General features: G+C 32.9%; 1 protein-coding gene across 2 annotated transcripts in view; it reads right to left on the bottom strand.

The window, feature by feature from the left end:
* Positions 1-20,645, bottom strand: part of LOC126743742 (dynamin-like 120 kDa protein, mitochondrial) — a 64,250-nt gene that overhangs the window by 15,544 nt on the left and 28,061 nt on the right. For both annotated transcript variants that reach the window (XM_050450957.1, XM_050450956.1), the window contains 4 exons: positions 17,510-17,655; positions 8,492-8,653; positions 8,252-8,439; positions 7,975-8,189 (listed from right to left, as the gene is read on the bottom strand). In XM_050450957.1, coding sequence (XP_050306914.1) covers positions 7,975-8,189; positions 8,252-8,439; positions 8,492-8,653; positions 17,510-17,655 — 711 coding nt within the window. The remainder of the gene's footprint in view (positions 1-7,974; positions 8,190-8,251; positions 8,440-8,491; positions 8,654-17,509; positions 17,656-20,645) is intronic.

A 20,645-nucleotide genomic window follows, 5' to 3' on the forward strand; every position in this document is an offset into this window, starting at 1 on the left:
GTTCCACTAAAACTAGAAACTTATGCTTAAGAGCCAAGGTTAATATTTTATTCACATCAAAAAATGTAGGTGGCCAAAAGTATGGAAACTTTTTTAATGTGTATTTTTTTTTAAGAAACCAGGAACTATAATAAAGTTACTCATATTGTGATAAAGTATATATAATATATTACCTAACTTAACATATTAATTTGAAATTAAACGTATTATAAAAAGAAAATGAAATAAAATTAATATTTTCTTGGCCAAAAGTTTGGAAACTGAAGAAAGTTATTTATATAAATTACATCTAAGTCAAAATCTGCTAATATTTTGTGGCATATCCCTCCGAATTTATTACTTCTCTACATCTTCGTGGCATAGAATCGACAAGTCTTGCACAGTCTTCACTGGAAATGGCAGCCCACTCAGTTTGCAGTATTTCCCACAGTTGAGCCTTGTTTGAAATCGAATGGTTTCGAATCTTCCTGTCCAAATAATCCCATAAATTCTCTATGGGATTCAGATCTGGGGACTGTGAAGGCCAATCCATTAAAGCAATGATCTGTTCATTTAACCAGTTTTTCACAAATTTTGACTTGTGTTTAGGGTCGTTGTCTTGCTGAAACAACCATCTCAATGGCATTTCCTCCTCAGCATAAGGCAACATTTTGTTCTCCAATATGTCTTTGTATAGAAAACGGTCCATTATTCCATCAATTTTAACCAGGGGGCTAACAGCTGATCGGGAGAAACAACCCCACACCATTACGCTTCCACCACCATGTTTCACCGTAGGCATTTGGTATTTGTGGCTTTCCCTTGTACCTTTTGGTCGGCGGACATAACGTCTCCCGTCACTCCCAAATAATTGAAACTTACTTTCGTCACTAAACAATACAGCATTCCAATTTCGGTGAGACCAGGTAAGATGATCTCGTGCAAATTTCAAGCGATCCTTTCTATTTTTCTTTGATATTAGTGGTACAGTTAGTGTTACAGCAACTCTTCCTAAAAGCCCCACTTCATTTAGCCTTCTTCTCACCGTGCGAGCAGACACAGAAATCTCCATTTCACTCATTTCTCCAGAAATGTCTATAGAAGTTTTCTAGTAGTAGTTTTCTAGTAGTTTTCTAGTAGTTTTTAGTAGCCCTTTTGGACAACTTTCTTGGTCTTCCTTGCTTGTGGGCTACCGAAACATTTCCTCTCTCTTTAAATTTTTTAAATATTTTTGAAACAGTGTCTTTTGAAATGATTTAAATTTTACTTATTTCAATTTGTTTATAACCCTTCTGGTATAGTTCAACTATTTTACTTTTTAAATCACTAGATAAGTATTTACACTGAGGCATAATGCCTGTCTTTACTCAAAATCGTACCGTTAAACAGCTTGTAGTAAACAATTATGATTTTTATAAAGGTTTCCATACATTTGGCCACAGATAAATAACTCCTCTTTCATCAAAACTAATAAACAACATTCTTTTGCTTTACCTCCACTAGAATTTCTTTATTTGCTGATAAGCTGTTTATTTATATTTTTGAGAGTTTTCGCATTGCGATATTTTCTGCATTTTTTAAAAAAAAGTTTAAAGTTTCCATACTTTTGGACACCACTGTAGATGTTATAGTGCTGTCTGAAACTTTTAAGGTGGAAAATTTGAATATTTTTTAGATTGAGGGATTTGCTTTTTACAATGAGTCTTCAAATAATAAAAACGATGGATTAATATTGTATATAAAGGAAAATAAATATGTTGAATGTAAAGTATTTGAAACAAATATATTGAGATGTCTTTTAAAACTTGATGAATACTGCTTATATGGAATAACAGCTTGGTACAAATCAGCCAGTTCAAATGTAAATGTTTTTAGAGGAGCTTCAGAATTTCTTTGATGATTTTGATTGGCAAAAAACAGAAATTTTTGTGGAGGGTTTAAATATAAATTTAAAAGATTATAGGGATTTTAGTGTTAACATTTACTTAAATTACCATAGATTTCTCCAGGGTGAAGTACCATTATGCAAAACAAAATAATAGGCTGTTCCTGTTTACTTCACAATCTTTAGTTCAAAAATCCCGACGCGTTTCGGTTGTTACCATTGTCAAGGAAAAACTATGTAAGTAAAAATATAAAAGGGTGTTATTAAACTAATAAATTAATTATAAAACATAGTAAAACATGATATTATCATAAAATGTCCATAAAAAGGTTAAAAACAAAGGCACACACATAACATTACAATACATTAATATAAAAAAACATCGCATCACACCATATATTTACAAACAATAACGGATTTTGGGTGTTAAAAATTCCATATGGGTACTACATTATACACAGATACTTAATACTAATACGAATAGAGACATTTAGGATTAAACGCGACTAACAGAAGATTTTAAAAAACGATAAATTTACAGGAATGTGGTAAACTACTTAAATAAATTTACAATCTTGGCCGCTTCTCGGTAGTGGGGGTTAATGGGTTCGTTCAGACAATTAACTTGTGTATTTATTTCTAGTTTTGTTATTTCTAGATTTTCTAATATATTTAATTTTTTGCTTTTATTTAGGTTAAAACATATGGAACTTTGAAACTGTCGTATGTATTAAATGAATGACCTGTTTTTCTTAGGTGTATTCTAAAGGCGGATCTTCTCTCATTAGGCGACTACTTCTAAGTGTTTTCAAATGTTTTTTAATTCTTAATTTGAAATTTCTGCCGGTTTGACCAGCATATTTGGCTGGGCAAGGGTCGCATGATAAAAGATAAACGCCACTGCATTCCAATGCCATGTGGGTGAATATATTAAACTGGCCCACCCGATAGAAAAATTCAAAGACTGCCACGTACCGCAATTTTATGCCTCAATAAAACATTTGAGAAATTAACAATTTTCTAAAAAAATTAAAATTTTACTTTTTTGACAATTTTAATGTTTCAAGAGATTTTCAAATAACTACCATTTCTTTATTATTAAAGGTAAAGACGTGATTCAAAGCCCAAACCGATAAAATTTAAAAAAAACACTCTTAGTCTATTAATTAGTTTCGATGAAGCTTTTTTGCATTGCGTGATGCCACAACGCCAAATATAAGACCGATTTCGGCTGAAAAATATTAAATATCTTGAAAATTCGTAGCAGTTTATACCTATTAAAAATAGCAAAGTTAATTTTAACCCCAACAAATAAAACACCTGTTAATGTATATAGTCCGACCGTACTATAAATCAGTTACTAGACAATATGACCGGACTATACGGTATTAAAGATTTAACCCTGAACGAGTGTGTCACGATTGCTGTTGTCGTACTTACAGTTCTTAGAATCTGATTTTATTTTATTTTTAGTTATCTCAGTATTGAGCCGGTGCCCGGTGCCTTTGTAATACGTTTTGCCGCTAATAAATGTTGTTATTAAAACTAACCGTTGGGCTTTTATTTAACAGATTATGGGCCCAGACACAGTAGTTTTTCGAGGGTAGGCTGTTAATCGGTCGGTTTTCCTGTATTTGTTTTTAAAAGGTCGCGTTCGTGGCTTGTCCGAGTTTCTGTTGTTTAAACCGTTCGAGTCGTGGAAATAAACAACAAGAACACAGTGCAACAAAATGGCCGTAAAACTAGACTGTGGCAATATTTCCAAGTTTGATAGGTCAAATTTCCAGTTGTGGAAGTGCCGAACCTTCTGATACAACCAGCCAAGAGTGGAAAACATGGGATGCAGGTAATTCCAAGGCTTAAGTTATTTTACTGTCCACAATTACTCAAGATCAGATCCAGCATTTCATAAATTGTGAAAATGCTGCTGAAATGTGGAAAAGGCTGATGTCCATTCATGAGCAGAAAACGGAAATTTCGAAAGAACTGTTATGGCAGAGGTTTTATGAATACAAAATGTCCAATGATACAAAAATTGCTCATCATATTTCTTCAATTGAGCTGCTTGTACGGCAACTCAAAGATGTCAAGGAAAATATTAGTTCCAGTGCTATATGTTCCAAGGTAATTAATAGTTTACCACCAAGGTATAATGCTTTTCATTTTGCATGGGACTCAGTTAGTAGTGATCAACAAACATTTGAAAATCTAGCTGCAAGACTGCTAAAAGAAGAGACTCGAATGTCTAATGAAGACTCAGAAATAGACCCCGTCTTGCTTGTCGGGTAGAGTTAAGCTAGAAGCCAGCAAAAATAAGATTAAGCAAATATACAGGAGCTTAAAAGAAACACAACCTGTAAGTATTGTCATAAGAAGGAGCATTGGATAAGAGAATGCAGAAAGCGAATTTTTGATTCAAACAATGACAAAGGTAGAGGCTCAGGTTCTGGTGGTGTCTCCAAATCCAGCTCTGCATATATATGATGTGACATTACATTTATGTACTTGTCAAGCTCCAATGTTAAGAAAACTGAATGAATATGTGACTCGAATTTAGATATGACCAGAGAAAAAGATTGGTTTTCCAAGTTAGAACCTTTGAGTGAACCCATGTTTGTTAGAATAGCAAACAACAAGATAATTGTTGCTGAAAGCAAAGGTGTCATCCAGATCTAGGCATTTGTTAAAGGTCATTGGTATGATCGCACAACAAATAATGTACTTTATATCCCAGAACTAAGCCATAGCTTGTTTTCAGCGGGAGCAATGGCGAATAAGAATTTTACGTTCCGCTCTGGTAAAAATAAATGTGAATTTTTAGAATTTAATGGAAGTGTTTCATGTGTGGGTGTCCGTAGAGAAAATTTATGGATTATGCAATTCCGACCAAAGCCAGTTCCAGAATGCAACCTAGCTCAGAAATCATGTTTAAAATTATGGCATGATCGCCTTGGACATATTAGCCCTACAGCAATTAAGAGGACAGTTGATCACTTGACACTTGAGCAATTTTTCTGTGATGCATGCCAGTTTGGTAAACAAATAAGAAAGTCTCACAAAGTGTTACATCGAAGAGTTCAAAGAAACCAGGTGAAATGATTCACACAGATGTTTGTGGCCCAATAAACATGTTGTCTCCAAGTGGATCGAGGTACTTTGTCTTGTTCAAGGACAATTATAGTGGCTATTGCAGTGTCTACTTCTTAAAACAAAAATCAGATGTCCTGAGCAAGTTTAGGGATTTTAAAGTGCTTTTAGAAAACCAGAATGGGAACAGAATCAAAATCATGAGAAGTGATCAAGATTTTCTTAAGAATAGTGGTATATCACATGAATGTTCAGCCCCATACACCCCTCAACAAAATGGTTCTAGTGAGAGGCAGCTAAGGACCATTGTAGAAAGCGCAAGGTCTATGCTTATTAATAAAAAGGTTCCACAGGAATTATGGAGCGAAGCAGTAAACACTGCTGTATATGTTCTAAATAGAATAATATCAAATTCGTCGAAGAATCTAACCCCATACGAACTATGGTTTGGTCAAAAACCTGATTTAAGCACTTGAGAGTTTTTGGCAGTGCAGCTTATATGTTGATACCATCTCAGTTTCGTAAGAAGTTTGATCCAAAATCAAGAAAATTACTGTTTGTAGGTCCTACAAGTTAAGCTAGTAGGTTATGATGGATATTCTTCCAATTACAGACTATGCGATTCAGAGAAAAGAAGAATTGAAGTAAGTTGTAATGTAAATTTTAATGAAATGGAAGAGGTAGAAAGTAAAGTTGAAACCTTTTCATTAAACTTTAATATCATTGAAGAACAAGTGAATCAAGAAGTGGACAATCCAGAAGATATTCAAGAAAATTACGTAGATGAAAGCCGCAATACACCACAGACCAGTTCCTATGAGATAACATGGATAGTGAACACTCCCGAGTTTGGTGTTTCAGAGGATGTTTCATTTGATGATCCAGAAGATAGCAACCATGATGGAAGGCAGTTACGAGATAGAACCAAACTTGCTAAGCCAGATTATTTTGGTGTAGCAAACTACTGCGAAGTTTTGGAGCCTATAAACTATGACAATGCTATCAAGTGTGAAGATGCTAGCAAGTGGCAGCGAGCAATGGAGGTGGAAATGGATTCACTTAAAACAAATAATACATGAGACTTGGTGAAGTTACCTGAAGGTGCAAAAGTGATAAGACAATAAGTGGGTTTATCGTGTTAAAACTGATTCAGGTGGTATTCCGCTGCGTTATAAAGCTCGTCTTGTTGCTCGTGGTTTTATGCAAGTAAGAGGCATAGACTATGAAGACACTTTCGCACCAGTAGTGCGATATAACTCTGTACGAATTTTATTGGCTTTAGCAGTTAAAGGATTTAAAAAGTGGTAATTTTGATGTACAAACTCCATTTTTATATGGTGACTTGACAGAGTGTGTGTTTATGAAGCAGCCTACAGGTTTTGAAAACAAAACCCCAGACTTGGTTTGCAAGCTAAACAAGAGCTTGTATGGACTAAAGCAATCTCCAAGATGCTGGCACCGTAAGTTTGTTTCCTTTCTTAATAAATTTGACTTTAGACAATTGAAAAGTGATCAATGTGTTTTGTTGATAACTTTGCAAACGCAGAAATTTATCTAGCAATTTAAGTAGATGACGGACTGTTAATGTCAAAATCTGAAAGTGCTATAAACAAACTAATAGAAATTTTGCAGCAAATGTTTAAAATCACTGTATATTTAAACAATAATAAATTACACTTTGTTGGTCTTCAAATTGAACAAGATCTTGTTTCTGGCACTATTGCTATTCATCAAAAATTTTATATTGAAAAATTGCTTAATAAATTTAATATGACTAATGCCAAGCCTCTAAAGATTCCTGCAGAACCTAGTGCGCCTTTATCCGTAGGCAATGTTTTAAATTGTAATAGTTCTTTACCCTATCGTGAGGCTGTTGGCTCATTAACTTTCTCAGCCACAACAAGTCGCCCAGATATAACCTATGCAGTAAATCAAGTTAGTAGGTTCTTTAATAATTGGAGTGATGAACATTGGCAGGCTGTAAAACGTATTTTTAGATATTTGAACCATACTGCACATTATAAAATTGTTTATAGATAGACTTTACAACCTGAGTTGTTGGGTTATACTGATGCAGACTATGCTGGGTGTTTAGATACACGTAAATCTACTAGTGGCTATGTTTTTATACTTGCAAATTGTCCAATTACTTGGAAGAGCCAAAAACAAAATGTAGTTGCACAGTCAACCACTGAAGCAGAGTATTTGGCTTTGGCTCTTGGTGTTAAAGAAGCTTTATGGCTGGAAAGTTTTCTTAAAGAACTTGGCATTACAATTTCAACAGTAAAACTTTTTGTTGATAACCATTCAGCCATAAAACTTACACAAGCTCAGCAATTTCATAATAGAACACAACATATAGACATCAAAGTTCATTTTATTCAAGATGAATGTGAAAAGAAAAATATTTCTGTCAATTATGTGAACTCTAGTAATCAGTTGGCTGATTTATTTACAAAAGCTCTTTCCAAGACGGTTTTTAATAATTTACTGGATAAGTTATGTTTATCAAGTTAGTTATTAAGATGTTTGTCAATGTCAATTAATTTGGTAAGACATATTCTGTTGTTACTTATCTGAATCTTTGATGTTTCGTTTTGTATTAGTTAGTATAAGAATTATTCTTGTTTTGTTAAATCTTAAATAAGTGGGAGTGTTAATGTATATAGTCCGACCGTACTATAAATCAGTTACTAGACAATATGACCGGACTATAAGGTATTAAAGATTTAACACTGAACGAGTGTGTCACGACTGCTGTCGTCGTACTTACAGTTCTTAGAATCTGATTTTATTTTATTTTATTTTTAGTTATCTCAGTATTGAGCCGGTGCCCGGTGCCTCTGTAATACGTTTTGCCGCTAATAAATGTTGTTATAAATAACAACCGTTGGGCTTTTATTTAACAACACCCTGTATATTTAAAAAGTAATAAAACATACATTTAAACCCATCTCTATCATCTGAGATATTTTTCCTAAGTATCTTCAAAAAAAAAGGACTTAAATAAACTTTTTGCATACCTTATCTTCCCACTTATGCCTCTTCATGGCCTCATTAACCACCGCTTTCTTTAACTGATCGAATATATCGTCATGTTCAGGGGCGTGTTCGGCTTTTTGCATAAATTTCTCGAATTCGGCTTTTAGACTTTCCCAACCGCACTCCACTGATTGAGCGGGCAGGTCCGATTCGGCCCACTGACGTAGTTTTATATCCACGGCTGTATTAAAAGTCTCTAAAAAATACAAGAATATCATTGGAACTTCTATCATGGGAAATCGTACAACATAATCTTACCCGAAGACCCAGTTTGTGCAGCAGGAAAGTAAATATTTTCAAACACGTTCCCGGACACTTTTTCCCAAATATTTAGCAACAACCTCTCCTCCCATTCTCTAGGACTGACTTGTGACAAGTTCACCACTTCATCCAATATTTCTCCACGGGCTCTTTCGAATAATTCATCTCTGTCCTGCTCACGGAGTCTAAAAAAAATAAAGTTAATAATGAAAAAAAGTTGATTTTTATCCCACTTACCTGGGGAAGTTGTTTTTCCATTCAGTCTCCAAATTGAACCTTCTGGCTTTAAACGCGTCTGCTTGTTGTTCCACAGTTTCCTTAACCATTTTCCAGAAACAATCCGCCACAGCCAGGCTTAAATTTCTTGTCGTAACTTGGGTTGATTTCACTTGACTATCCCTATAAAATACAGGTTAGTGTTTTTTTTGTAATCAAAGTGGTTGATTTGTCAAGATCAATACGTAAAAGTGTGTTATGTATTTGTATGTATACGTGGGTAGTGAATAATTTAAAAACGAATATGTCATATATAAAACATGTCAAAAACTTGTTTGGTTTAGTACCTACAGATACATCTGAAGTTAAAAATATGTTTTATATACAGGGTGTTACAAAGTTCGGCGCAAATATTTTAAGAGCATATTGTTGGAGTCAAAATAAGACTTTTTTTCCAATTAAAATGTATCCTAAGATGCTTCCCCTCAGAGCTACAGCACGAGCAAATTGCTTGAAGAAAATCGATTGTTTGGAACTGTAACTAGAATTATGCATCAATTATTTTGAAAATTTGCATGTCCCCCTTTTTTGGGTGCTCTTTTTATTCTCCGCCCCAAAAATGGTGTAAATCCAATTTTAGAGGAGGATTCAGAAGAGCTTAGCCTTCTGATAGCCCGTATCCTATATTTCTTATAAGAAATTTAACAATCTAGTAACACCATCTAGTTAGCCATGAAAATCTAAAATTTTTGTTTCTTGTATTTTTTCGATATAACTAAGTATTTCCGAGAAAATCGCTGATAAACGAAAGAAGAGAATTTACCCGATTAAACTATCAAATTAGAAAAAACGAAGTGGGCTGTGACTGCTTTAACTTTTGTGAAATCAAATTAATTTTATCGAAAAAATGCAAAAATCGATCATTTTAGATTTTTTCATTGCTAATTAGATGGTGTTCTAGATTTAAAAAATTTTTATTGGACGCATAAGATATGGGCCATCATAAGGGTAAGCTCCCTGAAGCCTTCCCTATATTGGGTTTACAGCATTTTTGAAAAGAAAAATATCAGAGGACCCAAAACAATGGGTACTTGGAAATATTCAAAAGATTTGACGCATAACTGTAGGCAGTGTTTCAAATAGTCGATTTTCTTCAATAAAGTTGCGCGGGCTGTAGCTCTGAAGGGGTGCATTTTAGGACACATGTTTATAGGAAAAATACTCTTATTTGAACCCCAACAAGAACTCCCAGGGTATACAAAGAATTTTGTATACCCTGTATATAAATTTTAATATCTGTGGCTATGTTGGGTGATAACTTAAGAACCACAATACAGATTCTTGACTCCTGTAACATACACTACCGCTCAAAAGTATTTGCCCACATATGACTGTTTTAAAGTTATAACTAAAAATAATAAATCCATCAGTTCTTCTTATGAAACGATTTATTTATAAGAAAATGAAAATAAACAATACATTTTTCAATTATTTAAGTTTAAGAAAATCAAATTTTGGATTCATCTACATGTCCGCCTCGATTTTTAATAACAGCTTCACAGAATTTCGGTAGTCTTCTAATTAATTTGTCCAAAGTTTCCTGAGGCATCATGTGCCACTCTTCTTCGATGATCCTCCACAAGTCTTCTTTTGATGTGGGGCATGATTTTCGCAGTTGTCTATCCAGTTCATCCCACAGTAATTCGATAGGATTGAGGTCCGGTGATTGTGGGGGCCATACCATAACTTTCAGAAGATGTTGCCTTTGTAATTAACCTAAATATTGCTTGCACAATTTCGACGTGTGCTTGGGGTCATTGTAATGTTGAAAGATTAAGTTTTCCCCAATTATTCGAGTACCAGAAAGAAGTACATTGTCACTTAAAATTGTTCTTCGAATTCTTTTTTGAAGAATTCCCTCTATTCTAATTAGATCGCCCACTGCAGATCCTCCGAAACAACCCCACACCATCACCAAACCACCACCGTGTTTAACTGAGGCCACCGTACAGTTCTCAGCGACCCTTTCATTGGCATAACGGCGAACAAAAACTCGCCTCTTCGTTCCAAAAACCTCGAATTTCGACTCGTCACTCCAGAGAACTTTCTTCCAGTCATCAATGGTCCATTCTTTGTGTGATTGGGCCCACAGTTAAGTATTTCCTTCTTATTAACATCCTTCAGTAGCGGTTTTGATACAGCTAAACGTCCTTTAAGACCAGCATTATAAAGTCGCCGTTTAAGTGTCGAAACACTGACCGCTTTTTTACGCTCCTTGTTGATTTTTGCTGTGATTTCAGGGGCGGTAAGGCGTGTATTGCGTTTGCTTGTAATTATAATATTTAAATCCTCCTTTGAACTTGTTGCCTTTGGCCTTTCCCATCGAGGTTTGTTGCTAATAGTCCCTTCTCTGGTGAATTTCCTAACATTATAATCGACAATTTGCCTTGGAATTCCCAAATCCGTCGAAATTTGTCGGTTAGTCTTTCCGTCATAAGGCTGGAAGGCCCAATGATAACACCTTTTGTTTCTACCGATAACTCTTTTGTTTAGCCATTTTAAAGAATGTTAAAAAACCAGCAAAGAAACGGTGACAATGGTCAATAAGCAAGCGAAATTATTTACCAATGTTATACAAAATCAATTCCTGAAGACTAAACACCATTAAATTATTCAAATTTCATCGGAAACGAGCTGTAAACAGATTAGTTTTTTAGAAGTGCATATTTTCACTACATTGTTATTTGCAAGACTATTTTTAAATACTCAGTGTTTTGCAACGAACCATAGTTGATAGGTATGCTGTTGAAGCATATATGCAATTTACAAAAGAGATACAATCTAAATATCTTTATACCTAAGATAAGATTTTTGTATCTAATTTAAAATATTAAAAAGAATACATGGTGGGCAAATACTTTTGAGCGGTAGTGTACAATGATTTAATAAAAACATATTCACAATCTGAAAAATAACAGTTCTTAATTAGAGATCTTAGAATCACTTCTTCATGTAATAAGTAAAACCTGTAAAACAAGATAAGCACCCTATAGCTTTACACCCACAGTGGTAACCCTTATACAAAACAGGACCTAAAAACATTATATGTAACCGCCACATAACTTTAATAACATGTTTTGCAAGGATTTTTGAAAAAAAGTCTATAAGACAGACTACTGAACTTTTTTGTTTGTCGCACAATTTATAATTACAAGGATTGCAGACGGTAGCTCATAATTATTGGAGGCTGGGCGTTCGTAGGTTAGGATTTAATATAAGTAATAATAATAATAAGTTCAGCATAGCTGCTATTAACCGAGCATACATACAAAATACATAAGATTAAATTTACATAATAGCAACTTAAGGTACTAACTAGGCAATGATACTTTTGTAATTATAAAGATATACAGAAGGTAACATAAGTGTAGGAATGACATTTTATAAAATCACTAAAAAATTTTGACATTCTATTGCGTAAGTATATTGCTTTTACCAACTAACAATTTAAACTTGGCTAAGTAAATGTTGCTTATATTTTTTTTTAAATGTCAAAAATGGTAGGTCATATAGTTATAAAAAATATCAGTGTGAACTAAGAAAACTTCCTACCTACTGATCATTTTAATTTCAGTAAAGATGACTTGGACTATGTTCTGACAATTAGAGGCAACAGTTCCCAATAACAACCCATTTTATTCACACAAACCCTTATTTAACTTTATACAATACATACAATTTAATAAGAATTTTATCAATAAATACTATTTACAAAATAAGATTAAATTACACTTTAAATAAATGGTGGCTTATGGGTATTTAATGATTTACTCAATAGTTAATTTAAATGAAATAAAACACAATATGAATACCACAGGGAAATTCATGAACCTTGTTTAGTGCATGTAGTGTTGCAATGAAATATAAAATATAGGTTATACCCAACAGTTTTACAATATTAATAAAGTTATAAGTAGTATTAAAATTTAATAACGAAAATTTTTATAACGTAAGAAATTAATAGCAATGTCAATGAGGCGAGGAGGATATAAACATATAACCCAATGTTATATAGATAAAGAAAACTGGTCTTAATTCACCTGGTCTCCAGCTACATGGAGCCTCACCAAGATAACTGGCTGCTTGAAGTCTCGATTGTGAGAGATGGGGGATCAGGTGGAGCTTGTGGAGAAGCCAGGTTGTTCTGGAGTCACTCGTGGAGCATCACAGAATTTAACACCATCACATCCTCAAGGTGAAGCAATCGAAGAAGAAAAAAAGAAAATGGAGAAGAAAAGAAAACCGGAAAACGAAAACCCTCGCTAAGTTTCCAATCAAATCTTGAGCATCCTGCCAAGAAATTACCAAATTTGGTTGGGCCGCAAACTTTTACGTGTGCTCCTACCAACACACTAGTGAAGGCTTCTGAGTCGGTGTTTCGACGCAGTGTGTCGACACATTAATACTGTGTCGTGGTATCGATAATTATATACACGTCTTATCGATAATTTCGACACAGTGACACAGTCCGACAAAGTGATGTTAAATGTCAAACGACACTTATGACACAAAACTTTAAATGACACAAACAAAACTTAATACAAAAAACCGTTAGTGTTAATGATACATTTTAGACATTAATTCTAGCATCAAACACAGAAGGAAAATATAACTCTTCATAAATACAACATTTGTCCATTGGATTCCCATAGCCAAACTGAATTGGCCAATAAAGCTTCATTCAGACATCTGTCTGAACCTAGTTTGAGAGCGTTCTGCTAGCCGATACGTGCGTTTAAATTAGAGGTTATGTTTTGTTTTTGTTTCATTATTTTCTGTCGGCATCGGCGGTTATTGCTTTTGAATGTTTGGCGAGTTTGTTCAAGGTAATTTTGATAGTGATTTATTGTGTTGTGTGTCGCTTATTTTTGGTTGAACCTAATGCGAGTATAGTATAAAGTGTAAGTCGTATTTTTATAAAAAATATATTAATATTTAAATCAAAACATTAATATTTAGATTAAATTTAACAATTTATGTTTTCACCTAGCACCTGCCAATTATAATGATTGTATATCAATATTTCTTATCAATTTATTAATATTGAGGAATTCTTCAACAAGTTGGGATAAGACTCTCATTTAAAAAAAATACCTTTCTCTTTCTTTCTTATTTCTTATTTTCTTAAAAAAAAATTATCTCTTATTAATAAACATAAAATTTCCTTAAAAAATAAATGTATGTACTAATTTAATTAAATTAATTAAGTACAAGTATTTTCCTGAACATTAAAATTATTAAATATGATTTTAAATCTGGGCTTTATTAGTTATAAAAATACGACTTTGTTTTTCTCAGTTTCAACGCTAAATAATGTCGACAGAAAGAAGTGTTGTTTGGGACTATTTTACACAAGATGTTAAAGATGGAAGTAAAGCTAAATGCAATTTGTGCTCATCTGTTTTAAAAATTAATAAACACTCCTCAACGTCTAGTTTAACACTTCATCTCAAACTAAAACATCCTACAATAAACTTGGCAGAAAGTCGTAACCGTAGTTTTGAAGAGGAAAATGAGGAAGAACATAACAATCAAGGTAAATTTTCGCCTAATAATAATAAAAATAATAATAATGGTAACAAAATGATAACAACTTCTTGTGATGATGCTGCTCCATCCCAGGTTATCAAAAAAAGACAGGATCAGATGAATATTACTACATTTTGTAGAAAATCTCTTGGTATTTCAAAGCAACAAAATATCGATCAGCAATTTTTAAAGTTTGTTGTATGTGATTATCAAGCTTTCAATGTCGTAGACAGTAAAAACGTTCAAGAATTTGTCAGTCTGTTAAATACCAATTATCAACTACCCAGCAGAAAAACTCGCTCAAATAGTTTGCTATCAGCTGCCAATGAAAAGTGCCTCGCGCTAGTTAAGATAGAAATTGAGAAAGCTGAATATATAGCCATTACTACTGATGGTTGGACTTCCCTAAATAATGAGTTTTTACGCAATAACTGGTCATTTCATAGATGGTAACATATGTTAGATGAATCATAAAATCTCGACTTCTATCAACTTTTTGGGACAGCATACATTCGAAAATATCATTGAGCAATTGACATCAACATTGTCACAGTGGAATGTGGAAAATAAATTGGTAGCATGCATTACAGACAATGCAGCCAATACGGTAAAAGCTGTCCAGTTAGGAAAGTGGCGGCATTTTCCATGTTTTGCTCATTCCCTCAACTTGGTGGTGCAGCAAGTTTAAGCCAAATTAGTAGTACTTTACAAAGAGTAAAGACAAATTGTAGAGTTTTTCAAACGAAGTTGCTGAAAGAACTTCGAAGTCTTTGAAGCAACAGAAAAATTACAAAATATCCAGAAGAGAATAGGATGTCAAGTACTAAAATTAAAGCAGGATTCCCCCACTCGGTGGAATCCGACATTCGACATGTTCAATAGGGTCAATAAAACAAAAGAATCCAAGCCTGCCGCCCCTCACCTCTGGAGACTGGTATGAAATTGAAGAATGTTGAAAGAATAGTTGAAGTAACAGAATAGTCGAAAAAACTGTTACTTTATTTAAGGTTGCAGTATTAACTAAAAATTTAATTGCGTACTGTAATCGTTTAAAAAATAATACTTTCGAAAGCTTACAGGTAGAGAATTTTGTTGGGAAGCAAGATTTTTAGACCCCAGATTCACGCAATATGGTTTTCACGATGACAATATTTTAAGACAACCCAAGGAAAATATAATTCAAAATAGCATAAAAATTCGAAATGCTAATAATAGTGACAACAACAAAAGCAATGATCGCGAATCTGTGGCATCAACATCCACGCAGACGCAGACACAAAAGTCAAGCAGCATCGGGACTGACCTTGATTTAACAGTCGGCAAACTTGTCGAGAAGAGTGAAAATACTAAAGCAGCCAGTATCACTGAAGTTGACAAGTATTTTTAAATGCCACTGTTACCCAGAAATAGCGACCGCCTTTCATGGTAGAAAGAAAATAAACACTTGTTTCCTAGCCTTTTTGAGCTAATGAAAACAAGACATCTGCATCCCAGCGACATCCGTCCCGTGCGAAAGAACATTTTCGAAAACAGGGCAAATAATAACTGATAGAAGAAATCGCTCAAAAGGTCGCAAAATTGGCATTTCTGCACAGCAGTTTGCAATGATTTCAATATTATAATCTCATATCTGCCTTGTTTTTTTTTTGTTTCTTTTTCGTTAGTTTTTTTTAAGGTTTATTTTTGTTACTTTTAGAAATATTTTTTTATTTTGTCGTTTTTTAAATTTGGTTTATTAAACTTTCCTATTTTTATTTATATAACATTTTGGATTATTAAATGATGTTTTGGTGTTTGAATATTTTGGAATTTAATTAAAATCTATGGAATAATATATTTTAAATTCTATACAAAGACATCACAAAGAACAAAAAAACATACCGTAAATGGTGCAGCTTAGTATGTATGTATAGGTAACCAAGAGGCAAATCATCAAATTTTCCGACACAGAAGCGTACAAAGGTTCTAAAGTATCATTTTATAGTACCCATCCCACTGTGTCATTGTGTCGATACACTGTTTCGAGATGCAAGGTGTCGAATGAATCAACACACACAAAAGTGTCGATTTGCCCATCACTACAATACACGGCAACCAAGTCCACGGAAATTCCAAAAGTGAAAATCGATATTGACTTTGACAAGCGAAAGACAATTAAGAAGCAGAAAGATTAGGGTATTTCCTCAAGTTAGGAAATCCGCGTAGCGACACTAGGACTACTAATACACCGGACACGTGTTCCACTTATTAATTTGAGATGAGCAAAAAATGTATTTTACTTACATTAATCATTAGAAATTGTTGGTTTATTTACTTTATAATTAAAAACAAGTGATATTATGAGTTATTTAAGCAATGAATGGAGCACTGACTTAATTTTAATAAAATCAATTTAAATAGAAAAATAAAATGCTACATTTTTCTAATTAGCAGAAAAACAATATGGGTTTTCACCAAGGTGTAGCACTGCGAATGCCCTATATAAACTTAATTTTGAAGTACCTAATCACATAACAGCAGCAGAAAATATCTTGAGGTCTTCATTGATTTGGCTAAAGCATTTGACACTGTGTCACATAAAAAACTTTGTGACGTGTTACGTCACGTTGTTAAGGTTAATAATATTCTAAGTAATGAAAAATGCATTGATAACTACCAAAAATTTCAAAAAAATTACCTAATATAGAGATATTTTAAATATATTCTTATATTGAACATAACAGAATAATTTTATTCTCACATATTTCAGTCCATTCTGCATCTTTCAAAAAAGTCACTTCAAAGCAGAAAAGGTCTTGCCTAAAGTTGAAAGCCCTTACTTCATATTTTTTCTCTAACTATTTGGTAAAGTCCATCATTCCATCTACTAAATTCTTTTTAGTACTAAGTAAAACTAACATGTCAGACCCTCCCCAGTTTAATTATCCTTTCTATGAAGCTGTTTCTGTAAAATGAGCTTATGTGTAGCTAACAAAATAATATTATGTACGTACAGTCTATTATTTTATTGAACGTCTTCATTCTCTTCATTTTGGATTATAAACTATTTTACTAGTATATCAAATAATACAATTTTGAAAGTTGTTTTTAAGAGCTTGTATAAGAACTAAATAATTTAACAAAAATGCACACATAGGTTTAGCTTCTGTAAAACTTTGTAATTTTTTTAACTCTAAAAAATTTTGTAAATTTTTTATAATTAAGTTATTTATATAGTAGTTGTATTTAAATTTGCCAAAGTTTCGCCAAATATTTAATAATATAATTAATTTATATATTTCAAGGCACTAAAATACAATAATATAAGATTTTTTACATTAGAAGTAAAAAATCTACGAAAAGAAATCTTAATATTAAAATATATTTGGCAAAATGTCGGCAAATTTAAATACATTTTGACTGTTATTTACTGATTTTAAATGTTATTTTACATCTAGTTTTTTAACTTACTTGAATAACTTTGAACTTCTAAAGAAATTTTCTTCGTAATCCTTAATTGTTTGAATGGAATCATCTTTCCGCCCTCTACCGGTTACTACAGCAAAATATCCAAGCGCCTTCATTGGAAATAGTTTTCCGGATAAAATTTTTCTTATCTGAAATAACAAGTGGTTTTATTCTAAGGAATCTAAAAATTAAATTTTGGTCAAGGCAGAAAAACAGCTAAAATATATGTACTTATTTTTACAATTTCTAAACATGATAAGCTGTCTCAGACCCAGGTATCAGGAGGGTTCGTAATGCAATGGTGCTTGTCCTATGTGTCAGAGTAAGAAAATGAAATACTGAATAGTGTTCAGTTCTATTTTTAAACTTTAAATGGCTCTTTTAATAGAACATAAAATAAAAATGATAACATGTATCACCTCAGACATCATTTCAATATGTTCGGAATATTTACTTTGCAATATACAGGGTGTCCCATTAACAATGGTAAATATTTTAACAGCAGATTCCTCTCATAAAAATAATGAGGTTAGGTTAAATTTTCCTAGTCCGAAAATGAAATGCAACCAAGATACAGGGTGATAAACATATTTTTTTTTTAAATTTTGCTCATAACTTAAGCATTTGTTCTATGTTTTTAATGAAATTTGGTCTGTGGGGGTTTCTTTATATGCCAAATATAAAACTTTAAATTTTTTTAAATCATCTCATAGAGGACGCCACCAGCCTTATTTTAGTCTTTTTTTAAACTCCATAACTTTTTTACACTTTGTATAATGTAATGTTTTATTATAAATTTCTATTCTGCAAGTGTTTTTCCTTAAAAAAGGTATACCTTAAAAATGTCGCTAGGATTTACCGTTCTCGAGATATTTGGACTTAAAACTTGCAATGCGCTCAAGAAAAAATGAATATTTTTCTACTTTAGGTTGAAAAAAAAAATAAGTAGGCTGTGTCTAACAAAAAAATGAAAACAAACAAAGTCACTGTCACTGTCACGATTTATGTTTTTTTAGTTGCTGTGGCGCGTTATAGCTCACACGATTAGTTACTTTATTACCCTTTATTGCGTTATTTTTGTTAGTTATTAATAGTTCTGTTATTAATTGTTACTTGTTGCGTTAGTGTTAGTTCCAGTAGTCTTTATTTATCACTTTAGGTTAAGATGCCTAGACATCAATATTTTTCTAATTCGGAAATGCGAGATATGGTTTGTGTTTATGCCCAAGCAAATTACAGCGGTCTAAGAGCTTGTCGACGTTATGCGCAATTGTATCCAAATAGGAGTCAGCCAGATTTTAAACTCTTTAAAAACGTTTACCAGAGACTTGGGGAAACGGGTTCATTCAGGTCAAAGCGAGATGTTGGGCGTCCAAATATACGTAATGTGATTCAAGAAGAAGAATTGTTAGTCCAGGTTGCTGAAGATCCAGAAATAAGTGTAAGGCGTATGGCGGCAAGAACTGGAATTAATAAGTCCTCGGTTTTAAGAACATGCGCAGCAACAATGTCCGTATATTCGGCATCAAACATGACCGAAATGAAAATGTCCGAGAAACCGTACTGTCTATATTAAATAATAAACTAAAATTGCAGGTTAACGGTAGCGAAATAAAAAAATGTCACAGAATTTCGCCAAAAATTCCGGGCCGTAAACCGCCGGCAGTGCTTGTACGGTTTTGTACTGCTGATGTCCGTTTGTCGGTACTCAAAAGCAGAAAAATGTTAAAAAACACCGGTGTTTACATTAAGGAGGATCTCACTAAATTACGGCTTACTTTATTATACCGAGCAATAAACCTTTTTACAAACAAATTTGCGTGGGTCTCTAGTGGCAATGTTTATGTCAAAACAAGTGATGGTTCGGTGCATCGTGTAGTCTCGGAAAGTGATTTAATCAACCTTAAAAGCAATGTGGGGACTGAATAACTTAAGAACAAGTCCGAAACATCAGGTACTTTTTTATATATGATTGGCTTACTAAACTCTTTTTGTTTAACTTTACGACAAACTAGTTTTTTTTTCTTTTTGTTTTGGTGTAGGTGTAGGTATAATCCTTATATTTATTCTTTATTATTATTATTAAACTAACTTATTATACTTAGGAATATACGTAGTTAGATAGTTTCTTGGCTAAGATTTTTTTTTATAACCAGAGAACTTCAGCTTTTATTTTATACAGATATATCAATTTATTACAAGTGCATAACTAGTAAGTACCTAAATCTGCAACAACTAAGTATATATTATTCCTAAAAACTTATAACTAATCGCAATATTTTATGTCGTTAAAAATAGCACATATTAACTGTAGATCCCTGCTGGCTCATTTTGAGGATTTTAAGAATGATTATTGTAAAAAGGACTTTAGCCTGATTGCAGTCACCGAAAGTTGGCTTAGTCTTAATATTGATAGTAGTGCAATACAGATCAGTAATTATCAATTAATAAGAAATGATCGTCAAAATCTTAGGGGTGCTGGTATTGTTGCCTATGTCCGGAATGGTTTATCATATGAAATTATTTTATCTGAAAGTCATGATTTTTTTGAAAGTTTATGGGTAAAAATTTTTATTAGTAAGGAGCCATACATTTTCGGCATAGTCTATAGGCCTCCAAGTTCAAATATTCAGAGTTTTTTTTTAACGTTAGAGGAAACACTAATTGACATTTTTTCAAATTTTAATAATATAACGTGTCTAGGTGATTTTAACATTGATATATCTAAATTAAATTACACTCATGCAACTCAGCTTATTTCTTTGTGTGAAACTTTCGATTTGAAGCAACTTATAACCGAGCATACTCGTATGACCAACAACACTAGTTCAATTATAGATCTTATTTCTACAAATCATGTTGGCATTTTGAAATCTGGCATAATAAGCTCTACATTTTCTGACCATTTTGGCGTTTTTTGTGAATTTAATGTGACGGAGTCTATTGTACAACCGCACATTGTATCTTATAGATCCTTAAAAGATATAAACCTAAACAACTTTCAAGAGGATTTGGAGGCTGTTCCATTTCATTTAATATATGAATTCGAATCCATAGATGATAAGATACATTTTTTTAACAATAATTTATTCAAATTATTCGACAAGCATGCTCCTATTAAAACTATAGTTGTTCGAAA

Source organism: Anthonomus grandis, chromosome 13 (assembly GCF_022605725.1).
Source record: "Anthonomus grandis grandis chromosome 13, icAntGran1.3, whole genome shotgun sequence".
In the NCBI taxonomy this organism is placed as follows: domain Eukaryota; kingdom Metazoa; phylum Arthropoda; class Insecta; order Coleoptera; family Curculionidae; genus Anthonomus; species Anthonomus grandis.